This window comes from Eptatretus burgeri, chromosome 18 (assembly GCF_056783735.1).
Source record: "Eptatretus burgeri isolate ZD-2024b chromosome 18, Ebu_testis_v1, whole genome shotgun sequence".
In the NCBI taxonomy this organism is placed as follows: Eukaryota; Metazoa; Chordata; class Myxini; order Myxiniformes; family Myxinidae; genus Eptatretus; species Eptatretus burgeri.
In genome coordinates, this window is record NC_140978.1 from 6,978,744 (window position 1) to 6,995,491 (window position 16,748).

The following is a 16,748-nucleotide window of genomic DNA, read 5'->3' on the forward strand; positions in this document are numbered from 1 at the left end:
TCACCCCTCCCCCCACTGCAGGCACATGTGGTCTTCCAGTCTCTCTATCGAGTGCAGCCTGTGGCTACTGGTTGCATCATTGGTTAGGACGTGGCTATGCCGCTGATGCAGTGTCCCCCTTACCAGTGCACTGGTACTCATTTTGCCAACCTCGGATGGATGACAGGCTGAGTCAACCTCCTGGTGTATTAATTCAGCGGCCCAACGGGGCTTGAACTCAGGACCCTAGGATCCCAAGAAGCCACCCTAACCACTAAGCCAACACCAGGCTTGGTCTTCCAGTAACCCACTTCTTTTGAAACTCCAAAAATCCAGGCTCAATGGTCACCTCCACTCATTTATTCCTCTTGTCTCCCAAATGTAGAACCAACTTCCAGTCTGTTCAATCTCACTCTTCCCTCCAGAGCTTCAGGATGGCTGCTCCCTACCATCTCAGGTCATCCTCCATCCATACTCATGCTCTTGTATACACCCATTAGCCCTCTCAAAAACCACCCCTTCATTTCCAGGTTATTGCCCCCCACCTGCCCCACCATTCCTCATATTTTGTTTTTTTTGTTCCACTCCTGTTTTTCACTTCCTCTTATTGGTGTTTTTGAGCTTGTATCCAGATTGTTCACCATCCTCCATCCTCCTCTTCCCTGGATCTCATTCTGCCAATTCTTCCTCCAAGGGTCCCTCTGTTGTATCCCTCTACCATGGTGTTGGTGTGTTTGCTAATGTACATCTGAATTGTATGCCAATCCACAAAAACAATACACTGAAAATATTACAACAAAAGAAAAATTTTGTTTTGCTTTTTGTATTTTTGCCCCCTTTTTTCCACTCATATCCTCCTTTTACATGAACCCATCTCACTTTCTGTTGCATCTGTTTTGCTATGCCACCAGGGAAGTTGCTGACACACCTCAAATGAGGCTCAGCATGACACATGGCCTGTTTATTGCATACTTAGCATCGGGTTGGCATGGTTGATGATTTAAGTCAGTATCAGAGGAGTTTTGAAACACCTTTGATGATGTGACGACGTAATTTACCGATCAATGCTGTGCCAAGCAAACACTACTTTCCCTTTCTGAAATTATTTTTTTAATTTCCACTGCCACAATAAGCAAAAACTTTCCCTCGTTGTTGCAAAGTATTGACATCGTCATTTATCAATACTAGTACATGCCCGTAAAAAAAATTAATAATAAGAATAAGAATAATAATAAATAAATAAACCACACAGGCCGTTTCTTCGCTCTCACGTGCCCGTACGTGCGTGACCTGGAAGTTCGATATTATTCGCAATTTATTTATAATACCCAATTATGCAATTAGCGCCAACGTATTTTACCTTTTCGCAATGTCGTGGCAAGGAAAAACAAAAAGAGAAGAGAAGAGAGAAAAAAATTTACTTCCTGGTTCGGAGCATACCAGCACTCTGATGTTCCCGAAATTTATACACCGTCTAATATGAAAACGATCATAACTTGGGCCATTGTGTTTATAAATGCGCATAAGAAATCAAGAAATTATTAGAATACACGAAGTCATCACTCTCCGGAAGCCCGTACGTTGTAACCCATAATGGGGAATGTGGCTGAGCTTCCCTTCCCCATCGGCCACGCCCACGCAACAACGTGTCTTCCCATTGGTTTGGTAAATAAATGGCCATAACTTGGGAAGCACTTGTCCGATTCATATCAAACCTTGAAAAGGCACATCCTCAGGTCCCCAGCAATATACCTGGCAAGTTTCAATTATATCGGATCAGAGGTTGTCGAGAAACAGCGATCTCACACACACACACACACACACACACACACACACACACACACACACACACACACACACACACACACACACACACACACACACACACACACACACACACACACACACACACACACACACACACACACATTGCTGGAATTATTGATAGATAAATATTATGCAGTACGTATTAAAAGAAAATGCGAAAAAAATTACTTCGCTTCGATCACCAGCCTCTCGAGAGCAACGAAAGAAGTTGGGGTGAATACGGAGGTATGGGCAGATTTATTTATTTATTTTATAGATAATTGACTTTTAAGGAAAACGACCACAATATGTATTGTACGCATTGTGCCATAAAGCCAGGTGCACTTGGAGGAAAATATTTTTGGAGACATTGATAACCCCTAGAGCTGAGCTAACATGCTAAATGAAGCCCTTTTCTCATTCGGGTAGGGGAGTTAGCAGAGAGAATGTTATGCTTTATGAACAACACACACACACACACACACACACACACACACACACACACACACACACACACACACACACACAGCAATTTTTCGGGAATCGGCAGGATGGAGTCGGTGTGATTACCATGGAATCAGAACGACGGAGCACGAAGCACTTGCTCAGGACGATGGAGCACGAAGCACTCGCTCAGGACGATGGAGCACGAAACCACTATCGACTATAGGGTGATCTGCAAGTGGCTTAAGCACTCAAGCAAGCACTCCAATTAAAAGGTTGAAAAGGAACGGTTAGCCAGGCTGTGGGTGCATACCATAAAGGATCCCTTAACTTTAAAGCCGGTCTTCACCACGCACGCAGCAGTTAATGAAATAAAATGAATTTGTTCAAATAATGACGACATTCACAAAAGAGTTGCAGCTTAATACAGAACAATCCTGGAGACATCGCAAAGTTCAATCGCCCGTGAAATAAACATTGCAGATAATCTGCAATGTTGCCTGCTCGCCTGTAAATGCGTCACGTGGTACATTGTTCACGGTTCGCACAAACGTTATAACTTTATTTTAAAACGTCCATTTTTCACCAGATTTGATTTGATTCCCTGTCGAGCACCTCACAAAACCTCCGAAAATATCGGCAGAGATCTGGCAGACGCTATGGATAAGCAGTCCTTCTCAGGGGCAGGGTGCGAGGTCAAGCAGTTTATTCATTCAAATCATAAAGCTCAATGAAGTTGGTTAATTTTGGCACGTTCCTAAATTTATATTCACTCAATATAATTCTCCAAAGAGAAGAAAAAGATAAATTTAATGCTTTGGAAATTTCACATTTTCTTATGTATGTGTGGAGGAGGAAACACAGCCTTGCTTGCTTAAATAAAATAGGTATATCCGCTTCGTGATAAGACTCGTTATTTCTTTGAATCATCAGATTTCACTCCAGATTTCGACACTTATTGAGTCCGGACAATATCTGATCCTCAAAACCGAAATAATATTTCGATGATATACTTTAATTAGTCTGTGAGTACATTGTGGAAAATTGCATCATATAATGCATGAAATCACTCCATGCTCCTAATTTGAAAACTACAGCACTTACAAAAGCGATGTATACAGCGATCCGTAGCTAATATGAACAGGCATTCGATAATACGAGTGACCAAAGTGAAAAAAATACTTTATCGTTAAGAAATCGCTGCGGCCCGTTCCAAGACAGGGCATGGTTGAGCAGGCCAAAAAAAACATGGCGGCTTCAGACCCGAGCGAAGTTACCTCGGATACGCCTTAAGACCCCAAAGAGCGAGATGGCCGAGGATGCACTTGATGAAGGATATAATTAAATGAGGCTGTTAATTACCTTCAAAAGGTGTGTCTTAATTAACCCAAACACCCAACTTTCACTCATGCACTTCCTTGGAGTTTTATTTGTATGCATGCAGAGATTCAGGCTGCTAGGTTTCAAGGTTTTGGAATTTTGAAGGACACGCGCGCGCGCACATACACACACACACACACACACACACACACACACACACACACACAGACACACACACACACACCTATTAGTATAGATAGATCGATGTGGATTCCGTTTGGAGAAATGGGGGTGGGGGGGAGGGGGGGCAAGGGTTGTAGCACCAGGAGCAGAAGGAAATTCAACATAAATGAGAATCATTATGGAGTGAAATGTAAAGTTTTTTTTGTTGGTTTGTTTGTTGGGTTTTTTTTTTTTGAAATGAAAGGAAATAGAAATAGAAAAAGAAAATCAGACAGGATAGTGTTGAGGAAATAAATGGAAGCAAGATACCCAGGAATACACCCAGGACTAAGCAAGACACACTATCTACCAGAGGAAGGCCTTAAGAGTACTAAACGAAAAGCACACAACATACATTAACATTAAAATATTGCACAGGACGAAACAGCAACACGCAAAACATGACAAATCCAGTTTGGAAAAATTGAGCTTTGGCGAAGTGGAACTGAGTAACTCAAATTTCACCATCACGTGCGAAGAACCCAAACCGGAAGGTTTTCCCTTTTCCATTTTGTTCCCTTCCATGCTGCTCTAGCTCTTCCACGAGCCTCAATCATGGATACCCAAAAAAAGGTATGATTTTTTTTTTAATGAAATACAATAAAATAAAAAAACATCCATACTCGAGCTACCTTCAAGTCCTGCCAACATTATTACAGCAATTGCTACATTCTACATTTTATTACAAGAAAACTGGAAACAAATTCCCCATGTCATTCCAAGTAGTACAGGTACAAAGCAATTCCCAATGAAAGCACACCTGAGCAAGGATAGATGTGCATTGCTGGAGGAGAGACACAGGTGGCTGACCCATAGATGTGGCCAGTTGGACACGCAGAAGCTGCTCACGCTGTGAACCACTACCCAGCAGACAGTGGGACAATGCCATAGCTGCACACCAGTTGGACAAAGAGTCCGCAGAAAAGAGCCCTCCACAGAGCAACTGCCCAGCAGACACAGTGCTTGCTGGGCAAGAGTTAGGATGACATGAAAGGAGAGAAGGTTAAGAATATCTTTTCAGGTAATTGTTATGGAGCAAAATGAAAATAAATTGGGAAAGTATAAGAGAACAGCAAGGACAAAAAGCGATACCGTCAACAGTTGAGGGAAGCAAGGTGGCCACAATCTGTGCCTGGCCGACCTCGTTCCGGTACAATGAGCTCTGCAAGCAGTAGAGTATGGCACAACGTAGGGCAAAAGATTGTCGCTCACTCACCATGGACAGCAACAAGACGACAATGGCAGGCCTACAAGGAAAACGCAGCAGACAAAGCAACATTACCAAGTCTCGTAGTAATTTTAATTTTGAAAGTAATCAAATCACAAAAGTAGATCCAGGCAAGAAAAAAAAAACTCACCTGGGAGGGGTAGACGGTGCATTGACAGAGGCAAAATACTCCTGGTTTGCTTGACAACCTCGAATGACCTCTGACACTGTGTTGATCGTCTAACAGGAATACACAATATCCCAATTAAATTATGGCTCCAGTCAGCACAAACCAGCTCCAACTCATGTCAGAGTCAATCACAGAGGTAAGTCTGGATCATATTGAAATAAACAGTTCATTTTGAGCACATCAGAAGCATGCATCTTGGAAACAACTAACCTCTGTAAGAATATCAGCAGGTACACCAGTTGCCATGAGGATTGCACAAAGACGCTGAAGTAGCTCACAATGCATCATTGCTCGCTGGCAGCTTGCGGTCGCCCCAGGAGGATTTGTTGGCGAGACAAGTATTTGCACAAGCTGCAATACGACACAAAGGAGCTTACAAACCTCTTGCAGAATCATAACAATCTTCAAATATAATAGAAAAGGACTACGATGTCGCCTCCAAATCGGGTGAACAAGAGCAAGCCCCATATCCTCTTGCTTGCCTGCAGCATCAGGTGTAGATTTGTTACTTTCTGTGCAGACCACCCAATGCTTTCTTCTGCAACCTCAAACCAGGGTGTCATGCGTGGGATGTAAGAACCCTCCTTGAAAAAGTTCTGGTTGGAACTGTTGTGTTCGAGGAGGCTTTGCAGGAGGAGTAGACAGTCTTCCACAACAATACCTTTTGATGAATGGAGAACAAAATGGGGTCATATTAGACCGATGAGTAAACTTTAGACAGCATGGCAGGAACATTTCCACTCAAAGAAATCCTGTTAAGAGTGTTAAGTTGCTCATGTCGTTACAACCTTCCTTGGGTACATGAAGTTACTTATAAAGTCAATGTAAAAAACAAAAAAAAAAATCTAAAATAATAATGTGCGCGCACGCACACACGCACACGACTCCTCAACTCCAAAATCATAAAACCTAGTGGCTCCAAACTTTGCATGCATACTTGGAGAAGAAATGAAAACTGGGTATTTGGGTAAATTTAAACATCCCTATTGAAGAGAATTAATGGCCAACTTCGATGAAAGGCTTATGCTTGGTCAGCCCAACCCTCACCTCTCAAGGGTCTTAGCCACCATTTTGATTCGACCTATTCAAACATGCCTTGCCTTGGAACAAGTCCTCTCGGTTTCTGTACGATCGAGCTTCATACCTACGAATGGCTGTTCATATCGCTGATCACTTGCCAAACCAGGCGTTCCTTATCACCCGGCTATCTCGACGTGGTTAAAGTAATGAATCACTTTCATGGCTTCCAATGAGGCAAAAGGATCAAACAAGATTGACGCACGAACAACATAATGAGACGATATGCCAAATGTGTGCAATCATGTTTGTAACATAGGGAGGAATGATATATCATTCTACAGCCCAATATGTAGTGGAAACAAATACTTTACAAGAAATACACCACTGCTGGAATATACAGCAATTAACTCTGGCAAGCAAGAAATGCAGTGCAATCGATCGTCTGCAAATCAATTCCATAATTACTGTTTTTAAACCACTTAGTCCAAACTGCTTTATTGCTGCAAATACGACAATGGAAGAATTAAGGATCTCCTTGGGCAATGAGCAAACACACACATATCAATCTCTATCTCTCTCGCTCTCTATCTCTCATAAACACACATGCACAGCTACATCTTTTAAGTTACAAACTCCAAATTTGAGGAACAAATACAACTTCTCTATTGGGGGGAGGGGGGGGGAGGGAGGGTGTGTGTGTAAATTATCTATGTAAGTGTGTACCATGCATCACCACCTAGTGGTGGTGGCGGAGGATATTGTAATTTCCTTGTCTTACCTGGCCAACACTGAGGTTAAAGCACTTCGCACGGGTAAATTTGTACTCCTTCCGTTCTCTCCCCCTCCCCCCCCCCAAATAAAACGGAGGGGCCTGTTAAAGTCTGTCATTGTGTGTGAGACATTTCTCATGGGAAGGGACATCAGGACGAACAGGGAGCAAAGGGGAGGGGGAGCGGGACGTGAGGGGTTAAAGCCCTCGATGCAGAGGTAAATTTGTCTTCCTTTCCTTCTCCTTCATACCCAAATTTTTTGGCAAACACAACGACTAGTTGTCCGTCAGCAAAGCGACAGGTAGGCTCTACTAATGTTTCATACAACACATTCAATACCGAGGATACAACGGCAAGAAGAAAATGACCCCTGGGCATTCATTTTCACCACTTTCTTTCTGTGGTTATCGATGTGCAAGAAAGTTGATAATACAAGAGTGAAGGACGAAACTCACCACCATCAGTGTAGCCTTCCTCGGCAATTACGTCCAATAACCTTTCAAAAGCATTTTCAAAAGCTACTATCTTCTGGATTGCAGCATTGCCTTTATTCAGCTGCTGCAGAAGTAGCAGGCCCTTTAGGAAAGGAATAACCAACCGGCAATGAACATTGCAGAAGGGAAGAAGATGATATTATTGAAAAAGTTCACCAAAAAAGACATTTATAAAGAACCATCACAAAAAAAAAGAGAGTGCAACAAATTTTATATCACAGCTTACATCATTTCTGATCACTTCCCGAGAATCAGCGAGCAGGTCCATCATTCGAGATAACCCTATGCAGAAAAAAGAACAAATTAATAGATATGTAAGGAAGTGCCAGGATAAAGCACATTACAGATTATTTCGTATGCAGCTGGTGACTGCTGGTTGCATCAATGCTGGGAGCACGACAGTGCCACTGATGCAGTGCCGTTTCCAGTAAGCTGGTACTCATTTTGCCAACCTCAGAATGATGACAGGCTAAGTCAACCCAGCTGGTGTTATTTAACGGTGGGACAGGGCTCAAACTCAAGACCCTAAGATCTTAAGCCAGCCACCTTAACCATGAGGCTAACACCAAGCTTACATATCAGATTAGTCAGTACAAATAATAATGAAAGATATATGTCTATGTCGATGTCTATGTCTATGTGTATGCATGCATACATACATACATACATACATACATACACACACACACATACACACTTCATTAATATAAACAATAAAAAAGGAGGCTTTTCATTGACATATTAACATTTAAAGAAAACTTTCAAGCTCCATATTTAACTTGCTAATGTTATGGAAATCAGTGATAAAAGAAAATAAACTAGAAGGGCACTCAGTGGAACATGTACCTCCGCCACGTAATGCCTGATCCACAAGAACATATCAGACCCAATACATTTTTGAAATATCATGCTATACAGTACTATATCGTTTTTGGCCTTATCTCTTAATGGTTAAAAATTAAATAATTCTCGTATCCAGACCCAGATTCGGATCTTCACCAAAATCGAACCAATTTGTCCTTGCGACACACCCAACCTGTCCACCAAGTTTCGTCCAAATCCGTCCACAACTTTTTGAGATATCGTGCTATCTATCGTTTTTGAGCCCCATCTCTCAATGGTGAAGATTCACTTTAAAAATTCTAGTAGTCAGATTCGATTCTAGATCTTCACCAAAATCGAAGCAATTTGTCGAGGTCACACACCCAACCTGTCCAAAAAATTTCATCCAGATCCGTCCTCAACTTTTTGAGAAATCCTGTACATAGACAGACAAAGACAGACAAGACAGAAAGGGGTGAAAATATAACCTCCTTCACCTTTGGTGGCGGAGGGAATTAAAACATGCAGAGGTAAATTAAACATGGGGAGGGAATTAAAACATGCTAAGAAGTCTAGTTTTCCTTCCTACCTCGACTGATGAGTATTTCTATACTTATCAGTTAGACAGATTCCAATTCATTACAGTTCAAATATAGTCATCAAGCCTTACCCTTTAGGATAGGGGAGGGTATTGCTAAATACCTGCTGTAGGGTTTGCTTCTACAATTAGTGCCCCAATTTTTTAATGCTATCTGAGTTTCTTAGATCCCCTAAGAGTATTAAAGCACCATTTAGGGGTGGAGGGGGGGGCTCCTTCCTTTTTCTTTTTTCTGCCAATATCCGAGCTGTATCTTAGAGCCCGGCTGGGACTTTCAGAATGAAATTTTGTATCAGTAATAGGAATACAAAGTAAGTGGGGTTGTCATAATTGTTTTTTCCCTAGACCTAATTTTAAGGTTATGACCTAATTATAGACAATTTAACATTTTTTACCAAAACACGACCAAGGTTTTCTGATCAGGACAAAATTGTCCTCTCTAGATAATGAGGTGCATTTATGCATAATTTACATCATATTCCTCAGAGATAAAGGTCAAGGTCAAATGGCAGTCTAAGAATAAAAAATAAAAAATAAAAATAAATAATTCATTTTTGTCATCACTCAATTTTTCCAATGGGGAAATCTCAAAGACCACTGGCTTTCCAAAATGTCATTACATCATAATAGTATTCCTGCAGTGAAGTTGTGCACCTCATATTTGATAAGTGTCCTTGACCTACTTCTTTCAGATTGTGACCTAATTAACTAAAAACAAATTTTTGATCATAACTTGAATAATTTCCCTTTGATTTTCATGATGTTGAGTTTTATGGATAGATTGTAGATGGAGACACATTTTCTTAATTTACAGTCTATCCCTAAATGTTGAAGGTCAAGGTCAAACGGCAGTCAAAAAAGAATATGGCCATCATTGGATTGCGCGTAGACTAACCCTTGGTGATCGCAGATATTGGTTCACGAAAAAAAATAAGTGACCACTATATTCGTTGTTGTCTGTATGTCTGTCTGTCTGTCTGTCTGTCTGTCTGTCTGTCTGTCCCGAGCATAGCTCCGTGGGTTTTGATCCGATCCTGACAAAATTTTGGTGGGAGGTTTATATCATGATGTAGTTGTGTTTTCCTAAAAATGGGTGTGGTGCGCCCATTATGGGTGGAGCCACGCCCAAAAAACATGTGTTTTTAGAAGGTAGCCGATTTCAATTTGCATCTTCTGCTAGGGGGTTTGTCAAATCTGACAGGGGTTTCGGTACTTGGTTAGCCCAATGGCACGTGCATAGCCCCACGGAGCTCGATTTTTCATTTTCGTCCCAAGGTCAAGGTCACAAGGTCACGAACTTAGAAAATTTTGACATAAAAATCATACGACCGCCCAAACTTTGAGAGCTCGGATGACAATATTTTTTATGCATAATCTTGAGGTCATTCCCCACCTAAAATCTTGAAACCATTTTGCTCTATCTCGAACACCTTGCCCGTGGCGCCCCCTTCAAGGTTGTTTTTACGCTGATTTCATCAAAGTATGGATAATCCGAGGAGTGTGAAATGCCATATAGCCTATATGACATTATATTGTTCCTGGAATGTTCCAGAGGAAGTTTTGCACCAAAGGTCATAATCCTTGACGTTTGACCGTTAAAGGTCACAAAGGTCAAATTTTCAAAGTTGTGGGAATCGAACCGGGTTTTCGACCTTCTTCGACGAACTAACTCCAATAAGCTATACACGTATCCTGTTTCCTTATTTTAATGTCCACAACATTGTTTTGTGACCTTTAAAGGTTATGCAAAGGTCAAATTTTTAAAGTTGTTGAACGAAACCCGGTTTTCGACATTTTGCAGCTAATAACCTGTCACTCGTACCACATCATGTTGATCATTTTTATAACTTGGTCAAACATTATCACATTGTCTCATCCTTGACTTCTGAAACAATCTACATCGTCAAATACCACTCGTGAACCATCGTCGTCTTCAGACTTGTCTAGTTAGCAATTGTTGCCAACGTAAATATAAGAGGCAATGCTATGGTGCAAAGGTAAATAAAAAATAAAAGGATACCGAAGTCTACTCGTGCCTTTGTCCTGAATGTGAATATATGTGCAAGCTCCTCCAAGAAGCTTAGATCATTGCAAATATATTTTATTTTATTGAATGAAAAGGCCAAATGACACAAATATTAGTTTTCAAAGCAAGCATAGATATTGAAACTATAATTGTAACAAAGCAATTTTGTCGTACAAACTTTCATCATAACCACCAAAGAAAATCCTGATCAAAAGTCCATTTTTTTTTTTTTTTGCACAATAGCTATTAGTGATTAAATCACATGGGGAGACAGATGTGAGTCATGCTGATTCAATATGCATGAATGTAGTTGCATGAATGAAGATGGCGAATGCTGCAGAGAGCATGGAATCACTCAGTGAGAATTTGAGCATTTCTAGTCTCAACAATTATGTAGTATCCTTTGAAGATTTTGAAGTTGAAAGCATTCAATGGTAGGGGGTGACTTAGGGATACAATGGTGACAGGCACACAATAATGAATGTGAAATACAGCTTCAAGTGGCCATACCTAAAAGGGATTCCAATGTGAAAATCACTTCAGCGATTATACTCAGTTAATCAAAACAATCTTGTGAAGTGTACCAACAATGATGCGACTCTCAGATGTTTTACAGGAGTAATTTAAGAGCAGACACCATTTCTCGAGTTAAGATAAAAAAAAATTTAATTGAACATAATTACCTCCACCCCCGAAAGTGGAAGGAGGTTATGTTTTCACCACTATCTGTCTGCTTGTTTGGCTGAAGGATATCTCAAAAATGTTGTGGACATGAACATGAATTTTCATCGAATGCTCTCGAGTTCAAGACTTTGACCATTAACAAATTCAAGATGAACATTCATGATCAGAGCAATAACGCCAAAACAAGCAAGTTTAGATACAAAAATAAAAATAACATTAAAATAACCAAAAACAAACAAACAAATAAATAAATAAATGGAGGACATATTCTGCATTGCCATCAGATAAAACGAAAGTCTTTGCCTTGCCTACCTGTTGGGATGACGAGCGTTATTTGCTGTACTTGTGGCCCACGATTCCGAAGCAATGCGGTCATGAGCTTCACTGCTGGCCATCGGACGTGAAAATCAAATTCCTAGAACGCATATGTGCCAAGGCAGAACATCATGCCACAAATCTGTTTAAATAGTCTTAACTGATGTTAAATTGAACAGTGCACAGAAAATCACACACAAGAATTTCAGAAGAAAAAGGCCAAACACAAACTTAGACCAGGAGAATGAGTGGAAAACAATATAAAAAAAAGAGGAAAGTATTTTGAGGAAAATGTATTGTGGGTAAATTGATCGAACCCACGTAGCCTGATCCTTATTGTGGGGTTCGTTAATTATTTACTTCACTCGTGTGACTGAAGTCGCAGGAGACCCAAACTCATTCTTGTGAATGATGTTCTTCCCTATTGTTTACAATTTGTTTTGTGTAGATCATTCTGATGTAACAATGAAAGTCCAAAAAAAAAAAAGAAAGGCCTGGTTACTTGTCCATCTAACTGCCAGAAAAAGTTTTTATTGTACCCTTGAAATGAAATAAAGTAGACAAATGATAGATCTACAGCAGTTTTCTACAAAATACAAAGCAATATTTTCCCGTGCCACTATTCTTGCAAAATAAGTTAAGGGTTCTGTATCCAACACAATGGTCAAATATATTACGGAAGCGTCCCTGTATATACCGAGTTATGATATGATGTGCCTTAAAAGTTCTGGTCACGTGGGCCGTGTACGCCATTTTGTTTCCATTCACCGTGAATCAGCCGGTTCATTTGTGTGAGAAAATAATGAATAATGACATGATTGCATGGTGTTTTGGTGGCAAAAATATGATAAAAACATCAACATGGGAGAAAGACCTTTTTCTTGATGCCTAAATAAACAGTAAAAGATGACATGGTCAACATCAGTTAAACATCAACGGCCAAATAAAACTGATCTGGCCCATCAGTGGAAAACAAAACGTAAACTTTATCCCACGCACGAGAAGCGAAAAGCAGTGATAAGCAATTGGTTCATGTCTTTCCATCTGTCTCTCTGTCTTATCAGTTTATGATCGAGGAACAATTCATTTGAATTGAACGATATATTTTGAACACAAATTGGAACAAGAATAGGAAGACAAACCTGCCATTGAACAGGACAGAAAACCCTCCAATATTGCAGGGGTTAGGTTTCTAGAAAATGACGCAATAGTTAAAACCGTGATCGTGGAAACCTAGGACCAATGGGAAGATGGGGGTTCGGTTCCTGGACTTTGAGAAAATAGAAGAAGATTGATGGCAGCCAGAAATAAACACATTACAATTGAAATAAATACATGTATGTTATATTATATTATGTCATATATATATATACATATATATATATATATATATATATATATATATAATTTTTCCAGTGTATCGGCTTCGATATCCATCGGCACGATAAATTTCAGCTTTCTACGTCACCCGAAAGGTCCTGATCTTTAATATCAGTCAGTGAGTCAGTGAGTGAGTGAGTGAGTGAGTGTATGAGTGAGTCAGTCAGTGGTGAGAAAGAGCTTTTTATATTAAATGCATAAAGCATGTTAACATTGAAAGAAACATGTAAATACAATGAACACCGTGTAAATTAAACAAAAACACTAGAGTTTTACCTTTTAAATCTATTCCAAAACAGTGAGATGGGTGAGGGTAAACATATTACGTACTTGTTCATACTGTACTCTGCCATAAATAGAAAACATAAAACTTAGCTCAGAGATGATGCTGCTATAGGGGGGAGGGTGGAAGTTAGAAAGATGTGGAAGTCGAACTTGCCATGGCTGTTGGATAAACAAGTGCACGATGAAGTCGCCTGCTGCAATGCCACATATAAGAATGGTAAAACGAAGCTTAGCCACTGTGACCTGGAGAAGATCTTCCCTGCTTGGACAGAAAGGTACGAGATGGCATCCCCTTCCAGAATAATCCTGTCTCTTCGGTGTTAAAAACCTGCTTCGATTAGTTCTTCGAGCCACTGTTGAACAGGAGCCTTCGGCCCCGGGTTCCTCAAGGAAACGTTGGTAATTCTGCAATGATTTCTCCCAAACACCGGTCCACCCAAAGGCATTTTTTCCTGTTTGGTCCTCAATCTAAACATCAAATGCTTTTTCCATTATTTCAAAATGATGATCACAGGACTGGAATGAGACTTTGTGCTTTCCAGGCAGGAACCATTGCATGGATATTTGATTCACATTTACACACAGTTGATTCGTTGATCCGGTAATGGCGGCCCAGAGATGCCACACTTTCACCTCTTGCCGATGTATCTGATAACTATTTCTTTGCACAATGTCATTACCTTTCTCTGCCTTTTGGCACGATTTATTTTGTCCATCATTTTACGTGTGGGTTGCAATATGAGCTGGTGTGTGTCTACTCGATCTTGCAGATCTGGTATTGTTAAGAATCTGGAAGCTTATTGCACACAACAGCCAGAGTCCCTATAGATCAGTTATATCGGTAAGTATGTGTTTCTAGTGAGGGTCCCATCCCTAGTCTCATGGGAATTAAATATTCGTGCGCTGCGGAGTTATTTTGATAGTCAGGGTTTTCTTTTACATTTTTACATCATTTTCAACTACAACAACACCTTCGCTCCATCCATAACGCTCGTAGTGGGCAGAGTTCAAGAAGGACTTGGCGTCTCTATGGACCAATCAGAGAGATGCGAGCGAGTTTGCCATCGGTCGGCCAATGAGAGCCAACGCAGGACAATGTTACTCCTCTTCCTGTTTGAGGAGCAGTCCACCGTGACGCCCGCCACCCCCCCCCCCCGGTCCAATCAGTGGACTTGGCACCCCTTTTGGCCAATCACAGGGGCGACGAGCGCATTTGTGCGCCAAAACCGTCCAGTGAGGGAGAACGGGTCGGAGGAGGCGGCTCCTCCCCTCTGGAGAAGGAGTTAATAATTGTTCGGCGCGATCCAACTGGTAGAGAGTTGAGTTGGTTTTCGTCTGTTGGATCGCCCGAGATCGCCTGGCTTTACCTGCTGGCGCTCGCTGCCTCGTCCGCGCTCGCGCTGGTTGGTGTCCGCCCTTCATCCTCAGTCCCGGGTACTTGGAGTGGCATCGTGGTTGCGGGTTCGAGTCCCACCGTTCCAGGACGTCGAAGACCACACGAGGTGGACAGGTCCAAGATAGCCCTGGTTTCCAGCTCATCTTCTCTCCAGCTGGGAACCTTGAATAAAGACCATTGAGGTCCATCTCTCTTCTTTGAGTGTGCGTGTATGTCTTGTCAAGTAGAATTGTTAAGTGCTTTCGCTTGTACATGACTGCATTTCTTATAGTCGTGATAACTCTGCTCTTCCCCCCATTGTAAAATAAATACCCCTATTGTTGAATGTATCAGCTCGTTTCTGTGCTTCTTTCATTGGCTCAGCACGGTGTGTGTTGAGAAATTGGGAAGCGGCAAATTGTGCATTTGGTCCGGCGGCTCTGGTAACTCCGCTCGGTTATGCCGGATCCGAGCCGTTACCGCAACTCGGATCGGACAGAGTTGGCTAATGTGTGGTTTCCCCGGTGGTTGGACAGCGTGAGTACTTAGGTAAATTGGAGTGAGACAAGTGGACCCAACCTCACGCCGTCAAAATATTGGCGACCATGGTCCTGTAAAGGGACCCGTGCCTTTCGGAGTTCTCCGAGAAGCACGATCTAGATTCTGGGTGTTCGGTGGAGCCGACTCTACTGCTCCACCTAGAGGTCATACTCGCCGCCGAAACTCGGCCCCATAACAGTATTACAGGATCTCCAAATGTCATTTCCTGTTCGATGATGATTCATTATTAAATTTAGCTTCATTCCCGTATGCTGGTGTGATTACTCCAATTAACGGAAGTGAGAAACACCACAAGGCTTGTAATGGGAGGTAATCTGCCACGCGGATGCAAACAATAACTCGTCTGAGCTAAAAAACCGTGACTGGCCAAAATTAAATTCCGCGATAACGAAATTGGAACACAATAGGTTGCCCGCGATTGGTAGAAACCAAGAAACCCACGACATTTGAAGGTTTACTGTACTTTAGCTCTGAATTTGTCCCGATCACACATGCACAGAGAGGAGTGAGATAATATGTTTACTCTGTCTGCCTGACAGTCAAACAATATTGAAAATCATTCCAAACAGGAAACTTACTGTTTTTAAGGGCGTTATAACAGGACAAAACAACAGGCACGTACAACTAATGTCACGTGTTCAATAAGATGATGTTATATACACTGGGTAAAATGGCAGTAAAACACGGAATCAATTTATTTATATTCCTTTAAACCTTTATGCAATTTGAATTATATACTTGAATAATATAGAACATGAATTGCCTTCATAATACCTCCAAGAACCTCCAGTTTTGCAGTACTTGGCTATGTTCTGTTGGGCGGTGGATGTAATAGCTGTCAAGCACAACCCCTGGTAAGTGGGCGTGGCATACGAGAGGGTGCAGTATTGAGGTGAAGAGGACGACACCAACATGGCCATGTACGATGCCAAATGACGCTGTGTTCTATGATGAACAATAAAGCCGACACCTCCTAAACTAACTCAACGGCATCATATTACAGTGAATAAGACTGCTTCAGTTGCACTAAACTTCCGGATTATTTTTTTAATGATCTTTAAAATCATTACTTTGTTTAAATTTAAGTATATACCTCAACACTGTGTGTGGTGTAGTATTCTATGAACTCTCTCATTACCTTTGCAATGAAAGAAAAGCATTTGTGCTGAATTTTTTTTAAATGCAGAGTTTTTATAAACAGTGACATTCATACAGTTGAAATAAACAGAGGCAATACCCCGAGGCGCTCA

General features: G+C 41.2%; 1 protein-coding gene across 4 annotated transcripts in view; it reads right to left on the reverse strand.

Annotated features, from left to right (window-relative positions):
* USO1 (USO1 vesicle transport factor) overlaps positions 1–16,748 on the reverse strand; it is a 55,992-nt gene that overhangs the window by 18,658 nt on the left and 20,586 nt on the right. For all 4 annotated transcript variants that reach the window (XM_085864233.1, XM_085864232.1, XM_085864235.1 and 1 more), the window contains 8 exons: positions 11,895–11,997; positions 7,679–7,734; positions 7,414–7,534; positions 5,651–5,829; positions 5,379–5,519; positions 5,130–5,218; positions 4,864–5,018; positions 4,532–4,737 (listed from right to left, as the gene is read on the reverse strand). In XM_085864233.1, coding sequence (XP_085720359.1) covers positions 4,532–4,737; positions 4,864–5,018; positions 5,130–5,218; positions 5,379–5,519; positions 5,651–5,829; positions 7,414–7,534; positions 7,679–7,734; positions 11,895–11,997 — 1,050 coding nt within the window. The remainder of the gene's footprint in view (positions 1–4,531; positions 4,738–4,863; positions 5,019–5,129; positions 5,219–5,378; positions 5,520–5,650; positions 5,830–7,413; positions 7,535–7,678; positions 7,735–11,894; positions 11,998–16,748) is intronic.